The sequence below is a fragment of the Delphinus delphis genome, chromosome 5, assembly GCF_949987515.2.
Source record: "Delphinus delphis chromosome 5, mDelDel1.2, whole genome shotgun sequence".
Classification (NCBI taxonomy): Eukaryota; Metazoa; Chordata; class Mammalia; order Artiodactyla; family Delphinidae; genus Delphinus; species Delphinus delphis.
In genome coordinates, this window is record NC_082687.1 from 64,910,898 (window position 1) to 64,937,039 (window position 26,142).

The following is a 26,142-nucleotide window of genomic DNA, read 5'->3' on the forward strand; positions in this document are numbered from 1 at the left end:
TCTTAGACTAATGTAAGACACTGATAAAAATCAGCTGAATATTTTTTTTTCTGATAAGCAATGTAAGCGAGTGGGCAGAAATTGCTTAGATAGGTGTAAAAAATTTCTACTTGCTCATTTACTATTTTAAGACCTTTAATACAACAGTTCATTTTGAGATATGTTACTTATCAATGGTCTTTGAATTTTCAGGTAACTTCAGTTATGCAAATGTTTACAGTCTCCTTAAACTATCCATTAAGCTTCATATAAAAGTACCGGCAAAGGCTTTTTTTTGGGATAGGAATTCTAGCAATAACCACTCATTGAATTAAAAACACAATACAGAACAAAGCTTTGTGGAGACAAAATAATCCATGCTACTGAAAGCAAATGTTAGTATAGAGGATGAGCTACAACTTGGAGACTTAAAAACAAAGGTTATTTTCAGGACACTTTTCTATTCAGTAGCTAATCCAGGGAATGCTGTCATGAGGTAGTTCAGTAACATTTTCCTGAACTTAATAGTAACAGAGAATTAAAGAGTAAAGCTATTCAACTAAGCCAATAGGAAAATCAAGAATCTCCAGCCCCAAGCTATTTCTGGATTATCCATGTGAAGAATCTGCAGACTCTCTCTGGTGTTCTCCCTTTAGGCACATGGACTATTTTTACCAGCACAAATAGCAACGTTGACTGTGATCTTGCAAGCACAATTCTCAATTATTCTCCACGGCTGAGCTTTCGCCAAAGACCACACAACTTTGTTCGGAGCCTCTTTGAGGACATCACTACTTCCTTTTCTGTCTTCACCTAGAAATGCAATGTTTGGGCAAGGAAGGGGGAGGGAGAGTAGAAGACAGGAGAAGCATGAGAAGGATGGCAAGAACATGGGGAGCACAGAGCTGACTGGGAACCCTCTCTCAGGGCCCGACAGGCTTCTTCACAGGGAATGCTCATTATTTTACTTAAAAGTACAATGAAATTCCAGAATAGCAGACAAATTCCTAGTCTAACCTAGTATAAAACCGTATGCTAAAGCAAAATACATTTTTCTGCCCAAATAATATTCTAAAATTATTTATGCCATTTGTGTGGCAATTAAGGCCAAAATGCAATATGCTTTACATTTCTGGTGTAGAAAGTTTTGTTCCTGAGTCCCGGTCCTGAGGATGGCAAATCTAAATGATAAATGAAATGACTATGTCATTTATTAGATGGAATAGCTGATGGAAATGGTATTTGATTATTGGGGAGAAAATGTTACTTCAGAAATCTAAGCACTTTAGAAAATGTGCTGATGTACATATATTGAAAGTTGGGTTAAAAAGAATCTGTTTACCAGCTTCGGTTTACTACTCCAGAGATGCAGGTTGGGAGGATATTCTTAGACTGTGCCTTCCATGCATGTCTGGTTAATAATGAGGTGCTTTCCCCCATAGCATGGCACATCTTAGTGCAAAACTTTAGTACCTAGTAGACTATAAGAAGATATCTGTATAAAAGAAATAAAGTTAATACCTCAGCCAGTAAGCCAGTAAATCTTATGCTGCACGAATGTGCAGTTTTTTACTGCGTTGCTCAGGCTATAGTATTATTTTCTACTTTCACACCATGCAGTTATATCCACTTGATTTAATCATGGATATTTTCTTAACATAAGCTATCTTAAGTGCAAATTTCATTTTTAAATATCTTCAGATTCATTCTATTAGTTAAAATACACTCAGGCAGACATTAATTCAATTTGAATAACTACATATGAATGAGGCTACAGCACTATCCAATACCGGGAGCAAGTCAGTTCCATTCATGAGGGCTTTTTATGCATAAATATAAAAATATTTTATTTCAGATGCTTACACTTTTAAGGTACTCCCTAGAAAGGGATGTCAAAAAAATATTAAATAAAAGAGGTTTCAAACTTTGTTAGGCTATGATTTGAGGGGGAAATGACTATTGATGGTTACATAGCTGGAAATCTTTGTGGTAATAAGTATAAGCTAACTTCAATCAACTCACTTTTCCCAGAATCCATTGGTGTGAAATTATACATTGTTGTTATTTTCAAAGGCTATTCAGCTTTGACTGATATGCAACAAGCAGTTACTGAGCATCTGCTATATTGCTTATTGTGTAGTCTAGTTAATTTGTCTGTAGCAAAAACAAAGCCACAGATGACCTTATGTCTTCCACTGTGTGTGTGTTTGTTTGAAGCTGTTTGTATATTCTTGATTAGTCTGTTTTTGAAGCAGCTTGGAAAAGTCTCATCTACTTTTTAGCATTTGGTTGCTTTTATAAAGCATCTTAGAAAGCAGACATAGCACTCCCAGGTCTGCCAGAAGTATTTCTTCTCTGAAGACTCAATTTCTTCCATTGTTTAAAAAAATTTTATTTATTTTGCCACGCTGAGCAGCAAGTGAGATCTTAGTTCCCCAACCAGGGATCGAACCCATGCCCCCTGCAGTGGAAGTGCGGAGCCTTAACCATTGGACTGCCAAGGAAGTCCCAAGACTCATTTTCTTGAGTGGTATTGCTTTGCTCATGCACTGAAGACTTCTGGTAACAGAAATGGACCAGAGACTTTTAAACAGTTCTACAGAAATTGTACTTTGGTCTCTAGACTTTGTTGTCCTTGGGAATTGGAACTGTCACCTGGTGTGCATTCCTCATAACTGAGATTATCTTAAAACAGAAACGGTAGGAAAGCTTTCCTGTGCTTCGGGTAGGAGACGAATTTGCTTTTGTAGAATTTGTGGCTGAGGAAAGCTGACAGAGCCTGGCTGAAGAAGACATATGTTACCACGAGCCACCAAGTTAAGTTGTGGAAACCAAAGGTGACAGCCATGGAAATGTAGATCATCAGCTCTGCCAGGTAGTTAGGGGAAGAAACGTATTCAAACCAGTCTCCAAAAGGGATTCGGTGGTTACAGTGAATGACCACTCCTGAAATGGAAAAAGAAGATACCCTGAACATTTGAAGTTGCCAAAACGAAGTTTTACCACTTCACCCTCCAAATAATTTATAAAACTCATTTAGAAAAAGGTGTCACAGACCTGTACAAACCACCATCCTGTCACACCTCCATTGTCATTCTACTACATATTAAAAAGTCACATGCTGAGGTTATACTAACAACTGTAAATACGTTTCGCCAACAATCCTCCAAGCTATTAAGAACTCAGACACCAGAGTCAGACTGCATGAGTTCAAATCCTAGCTCTGCCACTTACAAGCTGTGTAACTTTAGATAAGTTGCTTAACCTCTCTGTGCCTCTCTTTCCTCATCTATAAAATGAGGATAAGACTGTACCCGCCTAAAGCGAATTCTGTGAAGTTACATATAAAGCACTCAGAACAGGGCCAGCACAAAATAAGCACTTGATAAACGCTGAATAGTACTATTCCATTTTTAATATTTCAAAAAGTCTAATAAAAACTGTAACTGTGATAAGTCAACACAAGTTAACTAAAGAGTCAAGGTTTTTTTGCTTTAGCTGGAATGATACTAACTTGGCACAGTAATACTAGGGCTCACATGCTGGTTAGACACATATATGCAGTGTAGGCCCCAAAATGTGGGCACAGAATAGAGTTGCAGAATGTCAGGGCTAGACGGTGTCAGGGAGGTCTTTCAGTAAAATGCTCTCATTTTACAGATGGGAAGATCAAGACCCAGAGAGTCTTGTCAAAAATGAGCATTGGAGGGCTTCCCTGGTAGTGCAATGGTTGAGAGTCCGCCTGCCGATGCAGGGGACGCGGGTTCATGCCCCGGTCCGGGAAGATCCCACATGCCGCGGAGCGGCCGGGCCCGTGAGCCATGGCCGCTGAGCCTGCGCGGAGCCTGTGCTCCGCAATGGGAGAGGCCCGCGTACCGCAAGAAAAAAAAAAAAAAAGAGAGCATTTGATAGATTAGTCAACTAATTAGGGCAGGAAAGAAAAGAGAGAAGTAATATGTACACCTAACTTCTGAGGGCTAAAATCCACATGCAGTGGTTCTAAAAGATATCTCACCTGCTTTATTTTTCCTGAGATTTCCGAGAATGACATGACACTTATACTGATGGACAGATGACCAGATGAACATCATCATTCCGAGGATATGGAACCACCGAGCTTGCATCAAGAGATTTTTCCCTATCACGTAGACTACAGAAATAAGAATTATCTTATTAGCCAACTCTGCAAAATTTCAGAGGCTCAGAGCATTAAAAAAATCATATAATCAGTAGAACACCATTACCTACTTATTCTGTTCTTCACGACTGGAAAATCATCCTGTTATAATTTCCCAAGTACAGAGGGGAGAACAGCATCCCTGTGGATGAGGGAGGTGTGCTCCTCAGCCAGGGGCAGCTTCAGGGGCCCCTGGCAGAGAATTCCATATCAACACATTCTCTTGCTCCTTCTTCAAGTGCTTCAAGCACAGGGGTCAGCTCTGTCTCCCACTCTTGTGATGCACTCTTGTGTGGTGAGACTACTTAGCATTTTTATTTCTAAGCCTGGTTTTATGTCCTCTTTCTTACAGTCCGTCAGAAAAACACTTCCTAAAGGATCTCATCCCGAGCCATTTCTAAGGAAACCTTTAACGCTGACTTGACTGGCTCTGGCCAGTGAAGAAAATCACTGGAAGTAAAGGCTAACAGTGGAACTTCTCAAAAAGAGGAGAAATGGAAACTGCAAGATAAAGACCAAAACAGTATCCCTTTCTGATTAGAGAGAATCTAGTCAGAGAGATTTCGTTTCAGGAGTAGAAACACTCAAAAGTTTCATCTTCTTTCTTCTCCAGCTACCAAGAAGACGTGAAGAATGCAGGTTTTCTAAGGACTGGCATTAGAAAAACAAATTAAGGACTTCCCTATGTTCAGCAGGAAGCAGTGAGGCTAGTCAGGGATTTGACTGAAAAAACAAAGCTGTCCATTGACAACGGGGAAGAGCCGGAGGCTCTGCAGCCAAGAGGGAGCCCCTACAAAGTTGATTCAGGTAGGAGAACCAAGGGTCAAGCTATTCCATATGGGTACCTGGAGGCAGGACTCAGCTGATGACAGCTAATGACTAATGACAGTCCACCAAAATCTAATTGTGTTAATTTCTTTTAAAAACTTGCTTTCTCTAAACAATCTACCATAGTCTCTTAATGTTGACTAAGTTTAGCCATTTAACTAGTTATATTTTTATAAGTTAAAAATAAGCAGAATATGAAAAATAGTTTTAAATCAGAGGGCTATAAGAGCAAGTCACCACAGGATTAAAAGTTGAAGCAAGTGTCTGAGAGTTCATGTTACAGCCAAGTCACCTACTCTAAAGGCAGAGAAATTACCTATGAGAGAAAAAAAAATTTTAAGAGGAAGTTTTGATACAGGAAAGGGGAGGCAGGAGGAAGGCTATTTACTGAGAGTCTAATCTGTGTAGTATTTAGTTATTCATTTATTCATTCGTTCCTTATTGAGTGTCTACTGAGTGTGGCATCTCTCACAAGGGATAAAGCAGTGGGTAAGTCAGGTGAGGTCCCAGTCCTCATGAACTCACACTCTAGTAGCAAGAGATGAAACAAGTAAAAATATCAATGACCAAGATAATTTAAGGTACAGATGGTACTCTGAAGAAAAAACAACAGAACAATGTAACGGAGAGTGGCTGGGGGTGGACCCTCTAGACTCTGAAGGCAAGGAGATGTGAAGATATGGGTAGTTTACAGATACACTTTCTTTCCACTTTCACAAGAACCCTCTGAAATCAGTATATGTCCCTAATTCCAGATGAAGGTTCTGAGGCTCTGAGATGTTAATAAGCCAGAATTCAGACTCAGGCCCATCTGACGCCCAAGCCCCTGTCATTTCTATCAGACTCTGCAGCTGGCAAATGCCCCAGTGTTCTCTTCCAATGAATTCCTGAAACCAGTCCTCCCCATACTGTCCCAGATGATCTCTTGAAGGACAGGTAAGTGAAACACAAGTTTCAGAAAACTTCAGAAAGGAGTGTCTACAAGCTATTTTGTGGGTGTCTCAGCAGCCTTTCCTTGACTTCTTATACAGGAAGGAAGGTGGAAGTTGGGGTCCAGCCAGCAGAGGAAACTCCAGGAGAGATATGTAATGCTAACAGACTGCAAACTAGTGGGTTACCAAAGTGCTTTGGAAAGCTCCTTTGGGTAAAAACCTCGGACTGTTCTCCAGGAATGATGGCTCAAACCATGACATGGGAGGCACAAGGATGCCACAGCCAAAAGCTCAGGGAGGAAAAACTGACTTACGTTCAGAGAAATTAGATGGAGAGATGCTAACTGAGTGGCTGGAGCCAATAAACAACTCAGGAATTGAGAAAGAGCGTCAATAAGTCATACTTTAAAATCGTTCCTTGCGCCATGGAGGCCACGGGCTGTCCTACAGCAACAGAGAGAGAGGCCAATCAAGGGGCACTTGACACTGAAATCAAACCTGAGGAGAGAGCTCACTCACTGAGTACTGGAAATATCCAGACCATGGGCTCAATTTACAAGGAGGGATAGGGCAGCTTTAGGAAACAGGGAGACTTGGGCTTAGAGAAAACAGCTGTGAAGGACCTACCCTAGAGCGTGTGGGTTGACGGATACCAAGGATGCGAGATGAAGTTAAGCTCAGCACTAGAAAACTCATTTCCATCGCCCAAAATGACTTGAATTCTTTATGATAAGCATGCACTGTTTTTACAAAAACCATGGTCAGATATGTCAGATATCCAATCCTCCCTCTCCCCCATCCCCCAAATCACATTTCATTTCCTCCTCATAAACAAGGTCATGATTTTGCTTCCCTCTTCCTGGCTAGTGAGAGCTCAGAAGTGTTAAGGCACAATTTTGATTTACCACAGTGCTCTTTTGTCCTCTCCGCTCAGGCTGCCTCACTTGAAATAAGCTTTGTTACAACGGGAACAATCACAAGAACGAGATGGCAACAAAATGGCTCCCTACCTCCTCTTCAAATCCCAACTATTCACCATGAGCTCAGGCCACCCTTTCCTCCTCTGGTATTCCATGATTTCACCCTGCACAACAACTTTCCCTTCCCCACCCTCATCCCTCACCCCTCCACCCCTGGATGATGAGGCTTTGGTGAGGCAGCTTGGCTTGCTGACCCTTTCTCCTGTTCCAGTGTGTTCCCCTGCTTCCTGTTCTACTCTTGACCACACTGCCTCTTCCTTTCCAGACTAACTCCACAGAAGTTCACTGACTTCAATCCCACTGATGGAAACCCCACATCCCACTTCTTCATCCCTAAACCAGGCCTCCTGAAGACTTTGCACTTTATTCTCTTTACTGAAGGCATTGCTGCTTACATTGGTGTCTCTCAGGTTTTAGCAGTTATGGTTGTGATGTGCATCTGCTAGGCACCCTTGGGCATGCTGGCTTTTTAAAGCTACAATTAGAGCCCAAACTCCTCAAATGCGAAGTGAACTCCTACTTTCTAACTTCCATAATGCTTGGTGGAATGCTTCACCCGGAGTCCCTCATATACCCAGTGACTCAGCTGACAGACCCCAGCAACCACTCACCATTCCTGCCGTCCATTGGCACTTGGCTCAACACAGTTAGGCCAACAAGGACATAGTAGACAAGTCCAAAACAGTACTGCACGACGTGAATCATGGCATTGGAGAAGACACTGACATAGAAGCACTCGAAGAGTCTTCGTAGGCTGTGTAGCCACAGAAACACTAGCACTAAGAACGCAGACAGCACGAGCTCACCCCCTACAATTCAGAATGGAACACACTCAGCATCTCTCTCTCCAGGACTAATCCAAAGTTATGATTTCCCCTACTGTTAAACAGGGTATTAAACAAGATCAGAGCTTGGAAGGGGCCCTAGATATCATCCAGCCTAACACCTCCTTTGTTTGGCAATGAGGGAGTGAGCCAAGTGAAGTCAAGGCATTTGGCTCAAGGTTACACAGTAAGCTGGTGACAGAGCTGAGACAGACTCGGGTCTCCTGACTCTACGCTGTGATGTGAAAGCCTTCTGGGTTACATGGCTGTGAAGGGATCCATGCTCTCAGAACCCAAACTCCATGGTCTCTGGTCCCTGGCACTAATCCCCATCTGAAGATAGTCAGGAAGAGTTCCTGGATGACCTCTGAGCAAGGACTCCTGGTGGGATCCCTGAGGTCAGTGGGGAGAAGAGACACAGGCATATACAGAAGCAGAAAGGGGGATGGGAACAGAGACAGGAAGAGTTATGCATTTCTTTCTGTATTAAAAAAAAAAAGAAATTATACTTTTGGGGGACTGTGAGACTTGAGATCTATCTTCCTATCTGCCTCTCAGCCCTCTGCCTCAAGAGAAGTCAGAAGAAATTCTGGTTTTTAAAATGACATAAAATCTAGATGTTTTTTAAAAATGTTATCACACACATCATAAAAATACAATAAGGACACAGCCTAATGAATTTTTGCAAAGTACACCAGCCCCTCCCACCCATACGACCAGCCCCTACATCAAGAAACAGAACACAACCAGCACCTCGTGCTCCCCTCCAGGCACTGCCCGTCCCCGCACCCTCCCACGGGTACGCTCTATGGAGACTTCTATCACACAGATTGGCTTTGCCTGCTTTTCTCATTTAAATATAGTGAAACCTAGTTCTAACTCTTCAGGAACAGGATAAAACAAACAACCAAATACAACTCCTCACAACCACCCTTCAAATATCAGAACCCAGCCAGCCCCCCAGTAAGCAAATGAAGAGGTAAAGTTTTAATGGGTGAAGTGGGATTCACCGAGGTATCTTCCCCTCCCAAGTAGGATCTGCATAGCTTTTTCTTTCCGTCATCTTTTGCAACAAGTTCCTCTGGTTATACAGAAAAGGACTGTTCCTAGGAAGCCAGCGGTTTGGCTGCTGGAACAAAGGACAGAGATAGCACCAGAACAATTTGTTTCTAATTCTGCCCCTCTCCTGATGCCTGATATTAATTGAGGCCACTTTATGGTTTTCACCTTCAATTCCTTACCTTTTAAATTGTTCTGTGTATCCTTTATTCAAGGCACAGTGAGGCAAATTTAAATGCTATTTTGTAATCATCTGATCAACAACTATTTACAGTCAATTTTTTTTATACAACCAAAGCCTCACAGCATAACAAACATTTTTAACCTGTGATCAAAAAGTAATTTTCTATCAAATTTCTGGAGTCCAGAGGCATGATTGTGGTTGGAACTATATATATGATAAATGTTTCAAGGCAAACCTGAGGGATCCTAAAGTACTAAAAATATCAGAGGGAGAACAGCCAGTCCTGTTCAGCACAGCACTTGCTGGGAAATCAGGGATGAAGAGCTGACTCTCAGCTCTGCCATGATCTCAGTGAAGGACTTGGGGCCTTCCCCTTGGCCATCTGGCTGTGATCCACGCGGAACCCTTTCTGCCCCACCCTTCACTTCCCAGCCCTGCCAAGAAGCTGAGAGTGGCTATGAAATACCGAGAACACCTCCCTGCAGGCAGGAGAGACAGGAACAGGATACAATGGTTGGTATTAGCCAGAGGAGTTGTTACCTCGGAACTGCGCAGCCCCAAGAATTCTGAGTAAATGATGAAGCCAGTTTGGAAAAGGTGCTCCCACAAACAGAGACTGAGTAAGGCTCCAAAGCAGGAAGCCATTCCACAGCACTGAGATGATATAGAAGTGAGAAAAATACCTGCGGAGGGAAAACAAGTTAGGTAATAATCAGAGTGGATCCACTTTAAGCCTTTATACAGGAAGACTATTTTTAGTTTCCCTATCCTCTTTCCTCCATTCCGCAAGTATAGCTTTGCTTTTTTAATAGAACCTGAATCCTACAGATGTTCAGATTTTTGAAATTTCCTTTCAAATGATGGGACTGGTTAACTAATAAGAAAAAGAGGCTTCCTAAAGTCAACAAGAACATGAATGACCTTGTTAAACTTAGATGTAGGGTTAATTAGCTCTCTCTTATCTTCAGGTAACAGGATTGGGCTCAAACTCAAAAATAGGGGCCCCAGGGCCTGGCAGAGACAGCCTAGATTGTGCTAACACTAGCCAAATCTGTGGAAGATTTATAAATCTCGAGTGATATTGCTGCAATAGCCGTACAACTGTTACACAAGATTTGCACAATCACAGGTTCTCAGGGTTGCAAGAAACCTTAAAGGTCTTCTGATTCAGTGTTTTCTTAAATTGTGTTGATCTAAATTACTTTTATAATAACATGACAAATATTAACTCATAAAACTAGCTATCAACTCCTGATGGGTACCGCTCTCGTACAAATACAATACATATTTTGCAATCATGACAGTAACGAATGAAATAAATAAAACCATAAAACCAATAAAAGTTGAAATTAGTAATTAGCAATGTCAATTTAACATGAAAGATTATGCTGGTTTGCTGCAAAGGAATCACCTAATATGGCACCAGGGCCTAACATGCTTTTTTGAGGTCTCTTTACCTATACCTCTACTATTTTTCTCTAATCAAATCAATGCAAAATCTTTCTGACACTGCAGGGTGCCTGGAGGTCACCTGGCCTTCCCTGGTCTTCAATGCATCACATCTATATTAAGCCCTCCTTCTTGTCTCATTTATCTGTGATGCAGTAAGACAGCCTGGAGTCAATAGGATTACACATAGATTCAGGGACTCCTCTTCCAGTTGATTCAGAGTATGCTTGTATGTACCAGACCTCACAGTCCCCCAGACTATGCCCACAACCCGTCTGACAAACACTGATCTAAGCTGACCATTCCATAGCAACCCACTTATTCTCTCCACTACTGTTACAAATTCTATCACCAGATCTGTCCTCTCTGAGATGTCCTGTTATTCTGGATTCAGATCTTCTCTAGGCTCAAGAGCTTAGTTTCCTGCAAAGTTCATGCATGAGTGTCAAGTCTACCCCCTCGTCCCCACCCCTGGGCCCCTGGCCTTTGGTTGCCTCCCAGGGTCTTCCGTAAGACACACTTCCTAGAACTGAGCCCAGGTCTGGTCTGAGCCAGCAGAGCAGAATGGCAGCTGCAAGGTGCTCTGCAGGCTCCCATGGAAAGGGGAGGGGCCAGCTTCTGAGGAGCAACTTTCAGCCGCTTTACCTACTTCATGTTTTCAAAACAATTTACTGAGCACTTAGAACATGCTAGGTGATGTTCTTGGAGCTGGAGACGCAGCAGGGAGCAAACTGAGCAGGTGGCTGCCGTGATGAAGTTTATCTTTCGGCAGACAGTCAGCAAATGAACCTGTAGACATCTAGCCCAGTGCTGGGTGAGGGAACAGAGACGGTGCAGAGGGGAGGCCATTCTGGGTGAGTGGTCAAGGATGGCCTCTCTGGAAGTGACACTTGGCTAGAATGAATAACCTTTGTGAATTTCTGAGCAAAGAATGTTCTAGGGAGAGGAAACAACCACCACGAAGGCCCTGAGGCACAACAAAGGACACATGTGTGGAGGGTGCTAGGGCATGAAAAGCAAGGGCAGACCCTACAGGGCCCTGTAAGGACACTGGCTTTTTTTTTTTTTTTTTTTTTTTTTTTGCGGTACGCAGGCCTCTCACTGTTGTGGCCTCTCCCGTTGCGGAGCACAGGCTCCGGACGCACAGGCTCAGCGGCTATGGTCCACGGGCCCAGCTGCTCTGAGGCATGTGGGATCTTCCCGGACCGTGTCCCCTGCATCAGCAGGCGGACTCTCAACCACTGTGCCACCAGGGAAGCCCAGGACACTGGCTTTTAAGTGGGATGGGAAGGCATCTGAACACAGCAACCTGAAGTAATACTTTATGTTTTAAAAATCCTTCTGGCTGATGGAAAAGTTCTGGAGATGATGACAGTGGTGATGGCTGCACAACAATGTGAATGTACTTAAAGCCAATGAGCTGTACACGCAAAAAGGGTTAAAGTGGAAAATGGTATGTCATGTATATTATATCACAATCAAAAGAAAAAAAGAGAGAGAGCATTGTTCATTCATTTTGGTCTTTTTTAAGTTAAAAAAAATCCCCCTGGTAAGGAAAGAGAATCATCCAGTTGTGGGGAGACCAGTTAAAGAGTATTTCATTTCATCTTCCCAACAATCCTGTCAAGTTTGCATTATATTTACATGTGGCAGCTGAGAAAACTAAGGCTCAGAAGGTTAAGTTACTTCTCCAAGGTCATGCAGTAAGTGGCAGTGTTGGCTCCACACTCAGCCCTGATGACTCTGAAGTTAAAATCACATGGCTGTGCTCCTATTCATGTGATCTAGACTTGCCGGAACCTGCTTTTCCAGCCCTATGTTACATGTACCAATTTATACCAAACCATAAGTCAACCAAATTACTCAAGAATGTTTGATTTAAGATGCTAAGCCACATTTTGCTGTGCCCTCCTTGTGCCATGGGGTTTTGATTCACAGGCAGATTGTTTTCCTTATTCCTACATTTTGCACATTCTATCTCTTGTTTTGCTTGCCTTATTTCCTGCTACAGGAAACGTGTCCTACTCTTAATTCATGGTTACATCTGTTTTTTGAAAAGACCCAGCTCTAGCCTCAAAGGCAGATCTGAAAACTCTCCTTCCTTCTCTTCTAGACGCTCTCCCTCTTTTCCCCCCTTGGCACTTTGCTTAACTGAAGTGAACCCCTGGGAGCAGGGATATGGGGACCCTTATGGTAGCTCAGGGCTGGGCACCGAGCAAGCACTCCTCTGACTTAACAAACATTTTGGTGCTTAGTATAAGCCAGGGACTGCTCTAGGCTCTGGGGATACAGCAATGAACACAAAAGACAACAGTTCCTGCCCTCATGGAGCTTATACTCACAGTTACACACAGAAGTAAAATTTACACCATGTCAGTAGGTGATAATTGCTAACAAGAAAACTAAAGCTGGGAAGAGACGAGGAAGTGCTGGGGATGGTAGTATTATACTTTTAAACAGGGTGGGTAGGGCAGGCCTTGTTGAGAAGGTTATACCTGAGCAGAATTATAGGAAGTGAGGGCATAAACCATCTGGCTATTTGGGGGAAGAGCTTTCCAGGCAGAGGAAAGGCCCCTACAGGGCGAAGGCCCGAGGGGACAGAAAACAAGCAGAGAGACCCAGAAAACTGGATTGGATCCACACGAGGGGCAAACGATCGGATCTCAGTGAGGTGGTGGGGACAAGACTGTACAGGGTCTTGGGCTCTTCCTGGGAGTGAGCTGGAAGCCACTAGATGGTTCTGGGACAGGAGATATCTGATCTAACACTACTTGCTGATTGCAAGAACTGATCCCAGGACCAGTTAGGGGAGTCATAGGTTTAATTAAGGAAGGAAACCAATGGTTCCTGAGTTCTGACGAGGTGCCTGGCCCTGTGCCACGTGCTTTAACGTCATAACCACCTGTATGAGGAACAGGTGCTATTATGCTAACACTCCAGTCCATACCACCACCTCTTGCCTGGAGCACCCTTAACGTCCTCTTACCCAGTCTTCTCCACACAATGGCTAGTCATCCTCTCAAACATAAATCACATAATGCCATGCCCCCTTCCCCATCCTAAAGCTACTTTCCACACACTCAGAATAAAATCTAATCTCCACTATGGTCTGTAAGGCCTGCTGTCTGTCCTGGCCTCCCAAAATAAACTCATCTTCTGCCCTGCCCCTTTCTGATCATCCTTTCTAGTGCTGTCATCGGCAACCCCATCTTGCTCATGATCAAGTAACCAGGCTGGATTTCCTCTGAAGCACTTATTACCATCTGAAATTATTTTGCTTGTTTTACAAGATTTGTTTACATATTTACCATTTTACAAAAACAAAGGCTCCAAGGAACCTAGAATAGCTCCTGGCAATAGTAAGTACTCTATAAAGAATGGTTAAATAAATGAATGAAAGAGAAGGTACCACATCCAAAGTTACTCTGAGAAAGCAGTCAAGTTAATCAACAAACCAATTAAAGCTAAAACCTTTTTTTTTTTGATTCATTCAAAACATTGATCGAGGACCTTATTATCATCAGGCATTGAGCCCGAGATATGGTAACAAACAAGACAAATGTAAACATATGGAGTTTACAGTCTAGAGCAGGGATTCCTGACATTTTTTATCCATCATGCACTCCTTTGGCAGTCTGGTGAAGGCTACATGCCTAAAAGACATAGGGATAAACGAAACCAATTATGCTGAAATATAGGTAACACAACCACTAAGAAACATTTGTAATATATGTGCTTCTTAATTAATGTATTAAATAACAAGATATAGTGGAGGATAATACAGTATTCTTATAGTGAAAATAATGTTTTGAGGTCTCCTCAATATTTTTAATATAACATTAAAAAACTTGTCACAAAATTGCAGGAATTGCTAATTCTACTGTGGTTTGTTGATTACATTCACCATTGAAGTGCCAAATTTCAGCTAGAGGTTAGTGAAATAAAGATATAATTTTTTCCAATCCAATTTGCCCCAAATTCTATCCACAGATCCCCTGGACTGCAGGTTAGGACCCCTGAACCCTAGGAGGGAAAGTCTGGATGGTTCTCTTTGTCTCTACAGCTCAATTCAATTGCAATGTTTCTATAACATTTTGAAATATTAGAAACAGAAGTACTTCCATATACACTATGCAAGTCAAGAGCACTGTGACTCACGTTCGAGGTCATGTATTTATTCAGACTTTCTGGGAAATCAAAACTCCAGGAAGGGCTTCCCTGGTGGCACAGTGGTTAAGAATCCACCTGCCAATGCAGGGGACATGGGTTCGAGCCCTGGTTCGGGAAGATTCCACATGCCGTGGAGCAACTAAGCCCATGTGCCACAACTACTGAGCCTGTGCTCTAGAGCCCGCAAGCGACAACTACTGAACCCGCATGCCACAACTACTGAAGCCCGCAGGCCTAGAGACCGTGCTCCGCAACAAGAGAAGCCATCGCAGTGAGAAGCCTGCGCACCTCAACGAAGAGTAGCCACAACTAGAGAAAGCCTGCCCGCAGCAACGAAGACCCAATGCAGCCAAAAATAAATAAATAAAATAAATAAATTATTTTTAAAAATTAAAAAAACACAAAAAACAAAACTGCAGGAACCAAAAGAAAACAAGAAAAGCAACTATCACCTTAATTAAAAAAAAAAAAAACTACCAGGCAGGGGTAATGGAATCAACATTCCATGAATTCAATTAAGGTTTAATTCTTTCCTCTTTAGGAAAAAATAATCCCAAACAAATTCACCTAAGCTCTTGGGTGCAGAAACGTGACATACAGCTGCCTATTTCTAAGTGTAAAAATTACAGGCTTATTTTCACCTTTAAGAGTACTACTGAATTCTGAACAAGGAAAAATATTTAAATATAGCATCTAGACATTTTTGCCTTTCATGAGTGGCCTGGGTTTGCTGCACCTTCTCTAGTATGAAAAGGAATTTTAGTTTAAATTTAGAAAAAAGACCAAACAAAACACCATGGAAGGGTCCGTTCTAGAATTCTGGAAGAAGAAAAACACATAAATTATTTCATAATATAGCAGAAGTTACAAGGAGCCCAAAGAGTACCAATTTTGTAGTAAAGAGTAAGGGAAAGGTACAAAATTTGTTTCTTGGCCGTCAAATATAAGGACAGACCGGAGCAGTAACAGGTAGGGTATGGGAGCCAAAGAGGTAAGTGCTGGGAATGATTTGAAATATGCCCTCTACTCCAGAAACAGTAGTACCTTTTCTAAAATTCAGAAAATAAATTGTTAGAACTCACACTCTCAAAAAAATTTTTTTCTTCACCTTGTAACACTAAAAAAATGACAATCTAGGAATGTTCCTGCTATGAAATAGAAAAGTACTACACTCAAAACCTGATGAAAAATAGGATGACCGGAAACTTTAGCTTACAAAGAGCTTCTAAGAAATAGGAGGTTTAATCACTGTGTGTGAATCGTCTACTTCCCAGAGCCTCATTCCCGTTACATTTCCTCAGAATGACCTAGTGCTCGCTTCTCAGTGTTAATACCTGATGAATATTTCTGCAACAGTCAAAAGTGGGAAGCCAAGTTTATTTAGACTCTTTCTTGTCTGCAGACCTGGGGCACCGCCTATGCGAGGTTTAAGTGAGAACCAAGATGTTTTAATACATCAGAAACCCTATCACATTTCTCCAGATTCCTTCCTAAACGCCAACTTAGGCTGTATCTCCAAGAAAAGCCACTGCTATATTCCTACCGTCTAGCAGTGTTTGGCTGACTCTTCCCGGTAATGTTCTGAATTTAAAGAAAAGCAAACAAAAACCGAAACTATAACAAGCCTTACAATTTCTGAAAGAATTCTATTGAAGTCCTAACGATTTAATCTCTCGTTGAACTTAGTTATGAAATCTGCTGAAAGTCAAATGGGGCTTAGGGACCAGGCTTGCCTAAAATGTGCCATCTTGGGGAACATTTCTCCAGGGGCACCTGCCGAGATGCGGGTAAGGAGCGTCAGTGCGATCGAAGGAGGTGGGCGCCAGTTGGTGACCCGCGTCTCACCCTTCATCCTAACTGTTTAGAGTTGGGAAACAAATACGGGACACAGAGGCGCGAAAGGAGGGCCTGCCTTCATTTTTAGTGAGTTCCGGCGACCTCAAGTTAGCTTATGAGCCCCTAGAGTGCAGGAGAGGGGAAACAGGAGAATTTTCGGAAACTTTAATTTACCGCCTGGTGACCGGGCCTAAATTGGGAAGCGCTGCCATTTACCCCGAAGGAAAGGCTACGTGCGGCCAGAAGTTCACGTTCCTGCACCCCGGAAGGTGCGCGCAGCTCAGCACCCTCGGTGTCGACGGACACTCGCGGCATTCAGCCCCCAGCGCCACGCAGCGGACGCGGGCAGAGCCGGAGGGCGGGCCGGCGTTGCGCCGCGTCGAGGAACCCGCCTGGGCCTCCCGGGCCGGTCCGCGCCGGCCCCGCCAGCCCCGCGCCCACCTCTGCTGCCCCCTGCCGGCTGCTCGAGCGGGGCGCCCCCAGCTCTCCGCGCCTAGGCAGCCAGGACTCGCGCCCGGGCGCGGTTACCTCTTGGGGACATCAAAAGCCCGACAGGCGGCCGGTCGCGACGGCCCCCCTTCCTTGGTTTTTCCATAGCGGATCAGGTCCTGGAAGAGCGCGCAGCCCGGAAGCAGGCCGGACGGCACGAGCTGCAGCAGTAGGGTCAGCAGGAAGGCCGCGGCCAGCGTGAGCCACACGGCACGCAGCGGATTCAGCGCCGAGAGTTCGGCCCCCGCCCAGAGAGACATGGCCGGCGCACCCGGCGTCCGCGCTCCTCGGGCCCTCGCCACCCGTTGGCGGAGAAACAGCCACTCGAGCGCGGCGCGCCGGCCTCAGCCGGGCGGGACGTGGGTGACGCAGCGCAGGGCTGGGTCGCGCTCGGCCCCGCCCAGGACACGCCTCCCGGGAGGAGGCACCGCCCCGCCGCGCGGAATTCTTGGTCTGGGTCTTGCTGGAGCTTGTTGGTCGCTCTATCACTAGTCTGAGTCGGGGTTCCTATATGGAACCCCAGAAATACGACTCAACAGTATGATTTAAAGCAGCGGAACGAACAAGACTACGTCTGCAAGTCTTCACTGCAGCACTGTTTTCATTGGAAAAGTGGAAACAATCCAGAATGTTCCACGTTAAGGTATCTAGCTAAATTATGGTACAATAACATTGGAGTATCATGAATCCATTAACATAATTATGAATACGGTCGAAACACGGAAAACTGCTTATGATAACTGGAACTGTAGGTTAAGCGAAAAAAAAGACTAAAATATATAGCTATGATTGCGAACAACTATATTAATATGAATGTGTGAATATATGGATGAAGAAGGCGGGACATACAAGAAAATGAATAGTTGTATTAGGATGTTAGGAAGGTGTATAATTTAAACGCGTAAAGTAGAAAGTCAAGACAATTGCACGTACAAAAATGAAAGTGGTAAAAATTCTATTTTAAAAACTGCAGTCCTCTCCCTACTAGAGTTCCACTTCTTAGAGGCAAAGTTTTTAACACCATCTGCCGTTTCTGATATTTACTCCGTGTAGTGACTGCTATTTTTATTGACTCATCAATTTTAAACAACATTGATTTTCAGTTAGGACAAATGTAAATTTAACTCTTTTAGGTAATTTTTTTAAAGCCTTGAAAATGTCAGTGCTTAAAATATTGTATGCCTCTTATATGACAGGCATCGTTTTGCACACCAAGGACAGAGAGGCTTACAGGACAATGTCCCTGCCCTTCTGGAGCTTAGGTTCTTGAGGTTGGGTGGCAGGTGAGGGGTAGGAGAGGGGAGTGGCCGCCCTTACCCCAGTGTGATACCCTACATTTGTGTTGAATGAGCCACAGGGAACTGGGTAGGAAGGTTATTGTGGCTTGAACAGTCCTTTGGAATGTTAAATGTGCCAGCTTCTTAAGAGTTTTGGTTCTTTGTTCAAGGACACTTCAGCCTTTACCAGTGACTTGAGAAACACGTGATAAAGGTTAGTCAAATTGGCCTTCCAGCTGGGACAATGAGGTCTCTCTGTATGACCTAGGGTTTCATCTGCAGGGGTCACCTCTTCATTGTCTCTTCACTGTTCTTAGGTTAACCCCATAGAAATGCTGCTGGACTTTCTAGAACATCTTTCCAGACAAGCTACCTGGAAGTTCATTGCAGGGATCAAGTTTCCTGAGTGGGAGGTTCTCTTGTAGTTACCTGATCTGGGGAAGGATCACAAAACAATGTGTGTGTGTGTGTGTGTGTGTGTGTCACAAAACAATATGTGGTGTGTGTGTGTGTGTGTGTGTGTGTGTGTAGTGGAAACAGGAAAGACTGAAGCTGGAGGGAAAAATTATCCCATGTTTTCTGGCTTGAATTTTAGTTAGAGTTCACAGCTCATATTCAGACAAGCCCCCTGTAGAGGGCAGTGGCTGAACAGGAAGCCACAAGTCAAACCCTACTGTAAGCATTTGTAAATGTTGAAATGCTTACTGGAGTGAGTTATTTCAAAAGTGGAAAACCAGGCTAAAGCCTGTTAGACTGATCATCGCCAAGAAGTAGCAATCAGTTTTTGTCTTTCTTCATTTAATTACCTGCACTGTATAATCAGCAAACCTCTGGCTTGGCCTGCAGTAAATGACAATGCCGTTTTTCCAGTTGTTCAGGCCAAACCCCTTGAACTCAGCCTTGATTACTCTCTTGCTAAATACAATCTGTCAGCAAATCCTGTTGGCTCTACCTTCAAAATATGAAACGAAAATTCAATCACCTTTGGAGTCAGTGCTTTCCTGAAGGCCCTAGCTAGCTCAATAAATAGGAGAAAGAAATAACAGGTCTACAGACTACAAAGTAAGAAACGAGCTGTTATTATTTGAAGGTAATATGAAACTCCAAGAGAGTCTGCAGATAACATATTAGAACTAATAGAGTTTGGTAAGGTTGGATACAAAAATCAGTTTCTAAATATTGGTCATTTCTATTTCTGAGCAACAAACAGAAAATAAATGCTTTAAAGATAACATTTTCAGTGGCATAAATTTATGTGTCTAGGAATAAATCTAATAAAAGGTATGTAAATCTTCAAAGAAAATAAAATGTTAACTGGTATTAAAGAAGACATATTTAAAGGGAGAGATATACTAAACTCACAGATCAAAAGACTCAATATAGTTAAAATGAAAATTCTCCCCAAGCTGATTATGGAATAAATGTAGTACCAATCAGACCCCAGCTTTTTATGGAACTTAAGAAGCCGATTCTAAAATTTATATGAAAGTAGGAAGGGCTAAAGATAGCTAAGGTACTCTCAAAAATAAAAAAGAGGACTTGCTTCATGAGATAACAAGACCAATACAGAGATGTAGTAATTATGTCAGTATGGTGTGGAAGCAGGGATAGACGAAGAGACAGTGGAGCATAATGGAGAGTCCAGAAACAGAACCTCCTCCCACTTCCCACACTCCCTTTATATTTCTCCATAGCCTTTGCCATGCCATGCCATGCCATGCGCATTCATTTCTTAATTTAGGAAGCACATTTGTACCTCCTGGTACATAGTGTATGCTCAGTAATTATCTGTGGAATGACTGAATGAATGAACAAACTTACTGAGCCTCCACCATGCATAAGGTTTTATACAGTAAACTATGGGGTGGGGTCCACAGGGCCATGATCATAGGCTCCTTGAACAGCATATCAGAGTGAAAACCTGGGGGCTTTGGAGCAGACACACTTGCATTAGACTGACTGCTCCATTACTTACAATCAGCTATGTAACTTACAGTCACCTCTAAAATAGAAGCACAGGGTGTTGTGCAGGTTGAGTGAAATTATGTATGGAAAGCTTTGTACACAGAATAGGTCCTCAACAGGCGTTAACACCTCTGCATTATGCTCATCTGTGCATTGGGCACGATACAATCTTCCTTAAGGAGATCCAATAAGATTCTTCCAGATGAAAACATCCCACGCACCACCTGTCACACAGATGTTCAAAAATGCTAATTTCACATACATTTGAAAAAATAACCACAATGAAGCAGAGAAAAAGGGCTAAATGGGTGGAGGGGTCATTTCTAACTGGCGTGGTCAGTGAAGTCTTCCTGAAGGAAGCTAGATCTTGAAGGATGGTGAGAGTTCCTAATAAACGAAGGGCCAAAAGGGAACGAGAACCTTTTAGACTAAGGAAATGGCATCAACAAGGTCCTGTTTTGGTGGTGGTGGTGCATCAAATCTCGGTGAAAAAAGTTACCTTTGTTCAGCATTTGCAAGCAGATGCAGCGTTGACATCAGCTGCAAGTGTCTCTGAATTGGTGCCACCGCTTCTCTGGCTACATGGTTTGGCTTCCCCTGCTGAACAGAAGACCTAGGTGTACAGCACACTATGTCTGCAGTATTTAGTCAGCAGACAGCGACTGAATTTTAAACAAAGGAGTTACATGATTAGACCTTTCAGTTCATTCTGGCAGCAGGGTGGAGAATGGATGGGATTAGGCTGGGGGCAAGGGTGGGTGAGATGAAAGGCAGGAGAGCAGGTAGAAGCCTTTGTAAAAGTTTTGTTGTGGCCTAAAGGAAAACTCTGCCCGTGGGGTGTGAGGAGTGAATGCTTCTGAGACATGTGTGGTTTGCTGCTTTTCCTTCCCAGCCTGAATTCATGCTCTATTGGTGCTTTTTTTTCTTTTTTTTAATAAATTTATTTTATTTGTTTATTTTTGGCCGCGTTGGGTCTTCACTGCTGCACGCGGCCCTCTCCAGTTGCGCAGAGCGGGGACTGCTCCTCGCCGTGGTGCGCGGGCCTCTCACCATGGTGGCCTCTCCCGTTGCGGAGCCCGGGCTCCAGGCACGCGGGCCTCAGCAGTCGTGGCACGTGAGCTCTAGAGCGCAGGCTCAGCGGCCATGGCTCACGGGCTTGGCTTCTCCGCGGCATGTGGGATCCTCTCAGACCAGGGCTCGAACCCCGTGTCCCCTGCATTGGCAGGCGGATTCTTAACCACTGCACCACCAGGGAAGCCCCTATTGGTGCTTTTTTTCTACTTCCTATTACACACACACACACACACACACACACACACACACACACACACATCAGTTCTCATTCCTGTTCGTCTCTTGCAGTGGCCCTGCAAATCCCCAACCCTGTGTGGACCCAATCACCCACTTTCTATCAGAGCTACTGAGCAGGATGGGCTCATTATAGGATTGTGACCTGAACTCACGGGACAGCCTGAGCCATCTGACAGTCCTTTCATTTGCTTTTGTCAAATTCCAAGCCCATCATCCTGTACTGAGTCTTCACAACCTTCTCCTTCCAAATCACCTGGCACTTTGCCGTATCACCCTTTGCTCTCAGAAGGTTATCTGAATACCTACTTCACAAAAAAGGTCTTTGGGTTGCACTTTATGCACCTGTGGTTATATTGATGGCCACACCTGTCTTTACCTCCTTTCTACCAATCAGGCCTGAGCAGGTGACTATAATCTGACTGCCTGAATCTTGGCACAGCTGCTGGGCTTGCTCCTCTAGCTCTTATCAGCATTCTGCCAGAGTCTTGAAGGTCTCTGGCTTTATTTCCCTATAACTGAGCCTGGGGCCCATGGCTTCCCATTCCCTCAGCCTGTTTGCTCTCACCTGTTCTAGGTCAATGCCTTTCCTGCCCTAAGGTCCAGTTTTGCCTTATGCCTTCTATTCCATCCCATGTTATGGGTTGAATTGTGTCCCACAAAAAATTTGTATGTTGAAGTCCTAGCCTTCAGTACCTCAGAATGTAACACTATTTGCAGATCATATTTATTCATTCAATATATTTTTCAAGCACAAGCACTTTTTGTTACCATATGCCCTCTTCCCCATCCATTAAGAATAATCTTCTCCCCACCCTTCCGTGCTCAACCCTGCTGATGGGACATGCCTCAGGGTTTTTTGTTTTCTTAATTAATAGACTTGACTTTAGAGCAGTTTTAGATTTATAGAGTAATGAGCAAAGTATAGACAACTCCCATATACTCCTTTATTATCCTTTTAATGTCCATGGGATCTGTAGTGATGTCCCCTCTTTAATTTCTGATATTAGTAATTTGTGTTCTCTTTCTTCTTTTTTTAGTTAGCCTGGATAGAGGCTTATCAGTTTTATTAATTTTTTCAAAGAACCAGCTTTCGATTTTGTTAATTTTCTCTATTGATTTCCTGTTTTCAATTTCATTGATTTCTGCTTTAATTCTTATTATTTCTTTTCTTCTGCTTACTTTGGGCTTAATTTGCTCTTCTTTTTCTAGTTTTCTAAGATTGGAACTTAGATTATTGATTTAATTTTTTAATAAATTTATTTATTTATTTTTGGCTGCACTGGGTCTTCATTGCTACATGGGGGCTTTCTCTAGTTGCCGAGAGCAGGGGCTACTCTTCGTTGCAGTGTGCGGGCTTCTCATTGTGGTGGCTTCTCTTGTTGCAGAACATGGGCTGTAAGCGCGCAGGCTTCAGTAGCTGTGGCTCGCTGGCTCTACAGTGCAAGCTCAGTAGTTGTGGCACATGGGTTTAGTTGCTCCACGGCATGTGGGATCTTCCCAGACCAGGGCTCGAACCCATATCCCCTGCATTGGCAGGCAGATTCTTAACCACTGCATCATCAGGGAAGTCCTGATTATTGATTTTAGATCTTTCTTTTTTTCTAATATATGCATTCAATGCTATAAATTTCCTTCTAAATACTGCTTTTGCTGCTTCCCACAAATTTTGATAAGTTGTGTTTTCATTTTCGTTTCGTTCAAAATATTTTTAAACTTCCCTTGAGATTTCATGTTTGACCCATGTATTATTTAGAAGTGTGTTGTTTAATATCCATGTATTTTGAAAATTTCCAGTTTTCTTTCTGTTATTGACTGCTAGCTTAATTCCATTGTGATCTGAGATCAGACATTATATAATTCTTATTTTTAAAAATTTGTTAAGGGGTGTTTTATGGCCCAGAATGCAGTTTATTTTAGTGAATGTTCCATGTGAGCTTGAGATAAATAAATATGACATGATAAGTGGAGAGATAGATCATGTTCCTGTTTTTGAAGATTCAGTGTTGTTAAGATGTTAATTCCTCCTTTATTGATCCAATTATTCAACATAACTACAATTAAAATCCCAGCAAGAATTTTGTGGAAACTGACAAGATGAATCTAAAATGTATATGGAAAACAAAGGATCTAAAATAGTCCAAGGTAAGATCAAAGAAGAAAAAAGGTAGAGGATTTAAGTGATCATATTTCAAGACTTAATATAAAGCTATAGTAATTAAGATAGTGTAGTATTGGTGTAAGGATACATAGTTATGTAATAAAAATTATTCCATAAATAGACCAACATATATCGGTTACTTGATTTATGATGAAGGCTGCTCGCAATACAGTGAAGAAAAAGGTCTTTTCAGTAACTGGTGCTGGAGCAATTGGCCATCCACATAGGAAAAAATATACTCTTGACCTTTACCTAATACCATACACAAAATTTCATTCAAATGATTCATAGACTTACTGTTCAAGAGTAAGGGGAAATAAAGACTTTCTGGGACAAACAAAAATGGAGAGAATTTGCCACCAGTAGACCTACCTGGCAAGAAATGTTAAAGAAATTCTTTAAAAAGAAGGAAAACAATGTAAGTCAAAAACCTGGATCTACATAAAGAAGTGAAGAGCATCTAAAAAGGATTAAGCGAAGGTAAAATAAAAACTTTTGATCTTGCAAAACTTAGTTATTCCAAGAGTTTGTAGCTACCTTAGAATTTTCTGTTTCCGTTATCTGTGAACGAGGAGAGTTTTACTTCTTTCTTTCTCATCTGGATACTCTTATTTATTTTTATTGCCTTATGCACTGGGTGAAGCCTCCAGTATGTTGAATAGAAGTGGTGGGAGGAAACATCTTTGTCTTGTTGCCAGACATTCTTGCCTCATTCCTGATTTTAAGGGCAAAGGATTCAGTCTTTCATCATTAAATGTGATGTTAATAGTAGGTTTTACATAAACACCTTTTGTTAGGTTGAAAAAGTGCCTTTTATTTCAAGTTTTATTATAATTTTTTAAGTCATGAAAAGTGCTGAATATTATATAATTTTTAAGCACTGATTGAGATAATCATATGTTTTTTCCATTTAAAGTTGACCCTTGAACAACACGGGAGACTAGGGATGCCAACCCTCTGTGAGGTTGAAAATCCACGTATAATTTATAGTCAACCCATCTGTATCCAGTGTTCCTCTGTATCTGCCGTTCCTCCATATCACAGGATTCAACCAATCGCAGATTGTGTAGTACTGTAGTGTTTGCTGTTGAAAAATATCTGAGTATAAGTGGACACTTGCAGTTCAAACCCATGTTCGAAGGTCAACTGTATTCTCTTAATGTAATTAATGTCACTGATTTATGAAAAATATAGCAACTTCACATACTTGGGATAAATCTTGCTTGGTTACAATTTGGCATACCTTTATATTTAATTGGGTTTGACTTGTTAATATTTTGAAAAGGATTTCTTTGATGTCTTTTCTCATGAGGGATACTAGTCCACAAATTTCTTTTCTTGTAATGTCCTTGTCAAGTTTTAGTACCAGTGTCCTGTTAGTTCATAAAACAAGTTGGGAATTGTTCCCTCTTCCTATTTTCTCTGAAAGAATTTGTATAGGAATGGTTTATTTTTTCATTAAATGTTAACAGAATTTACCAGTGACAACATCTGGGCCTGGAGTTTTCCTTGGGATTGAGAGTTATGTTTATTTTTGTATCAGTTTAGGAAATAAATTTGTCCATATCTTCTAAGTTGTATAGTTATTCAGAATAATTATATTTACTAATTATAATTATTTATAATAATCTTGTATCCTTTTTAACATCAATAGTGATCTATAGTGATGTCCTCTTTTTCTTTTGTAATACTGATAATTTGTATTTTCTTTCTTTACCAGTCTTGTTAGAGTTTTATCAATTTTAGTAATGTTTTCAAAGAATGAACTGTTGGATTTGTTGATTTTCCCTATTTTATGTTTGTCTTCTATTTCATTGGTTGTTTTTTTTACATCTTTACTGGAGTATAATTACTTTACAATGGTGTGTTAGTTTCTGCTTTATAACAAAGTGAATCAGTTATACATATACATATGTTCCCATATCTCTTCCCTCTTGCATCTCCCTCCCTCCCACCCTCCCTATCCCACCCCTCTAGGAGGTCACAAAGCACCGAGCTGATCTCCCTGTGCTATGCAGCTGCTTCCCACTAGCTATCTATTTTACGTTTGGTAGTGTATATATGTCCATGCCACTCTATCACTTTGTCACAGCTTACCCTTTCCCCTCCCCAAATCCTCAAGTCCATTCTCTAGTAGGTCTGTGTCTTTATTCCCATCTTACCCCTAGATTCTTCATGACATTTTTTTTTCTTAGATTCCATATATATGTATTAGCATACGGTATTTGTCTTTCTCTTTCTGACTTACTTCACTCTGTATGACAGATTCTAGGTCCATCCACCTCACTACAAATAACTCAATTTCGTTTCTTTTTATGGCTGAGTAATATTCCATTGTATATATGTGCCACATCTTTATCCACTCATCCGATGATGGACACTTAGGTGGCTTCCATCTCCTGGCTATTGTAAATAGAGCTGCAATGAACATTTTGGTACATGACTCTTTTTGAATTATGGTTTTGTCAGGGTATATGCCCAGTAGTGCAGTTGCTGGGTCATATGGTAGTTCTATTTGTAGTTT

The 26,142-nt window shown here is 42.2% G+C and overlaps 1 protein-coding gene across 1 annotated transcript; it reads right to left on the reverse strand.

The window, feature by feature from the left end:
- Window positions 1–139: 139 nt before the first annotated feature.
- Window positions 140–17,260, reverse strand: SRD5A3 (steroid 5 alpha-reductase 3). The gene is made up of 5 exons (XM_060012508.1): window positions 16,947–17,260; window positions 9,504–9,646; window positions 7,508–7,705; window positions 3,995–4,129; window positions 140–2,925 (listed from the first exon to the last, which is right to left on the reverse strand). Exons 1-5 carry the CDS (start codon window positions 17,165–17,167, stop codon window positions 2,666–2,668), a joined length of 957 nt encoding a protein of 318 aa, XP_059868491.1. The 5' UTR covers window positions 17,168–17,260; the 3' UTR covers window positions 140–2,665.
- Between the last annotated feature and the right edge of the window lie 8,882 nt (window positions 17,261–26,142).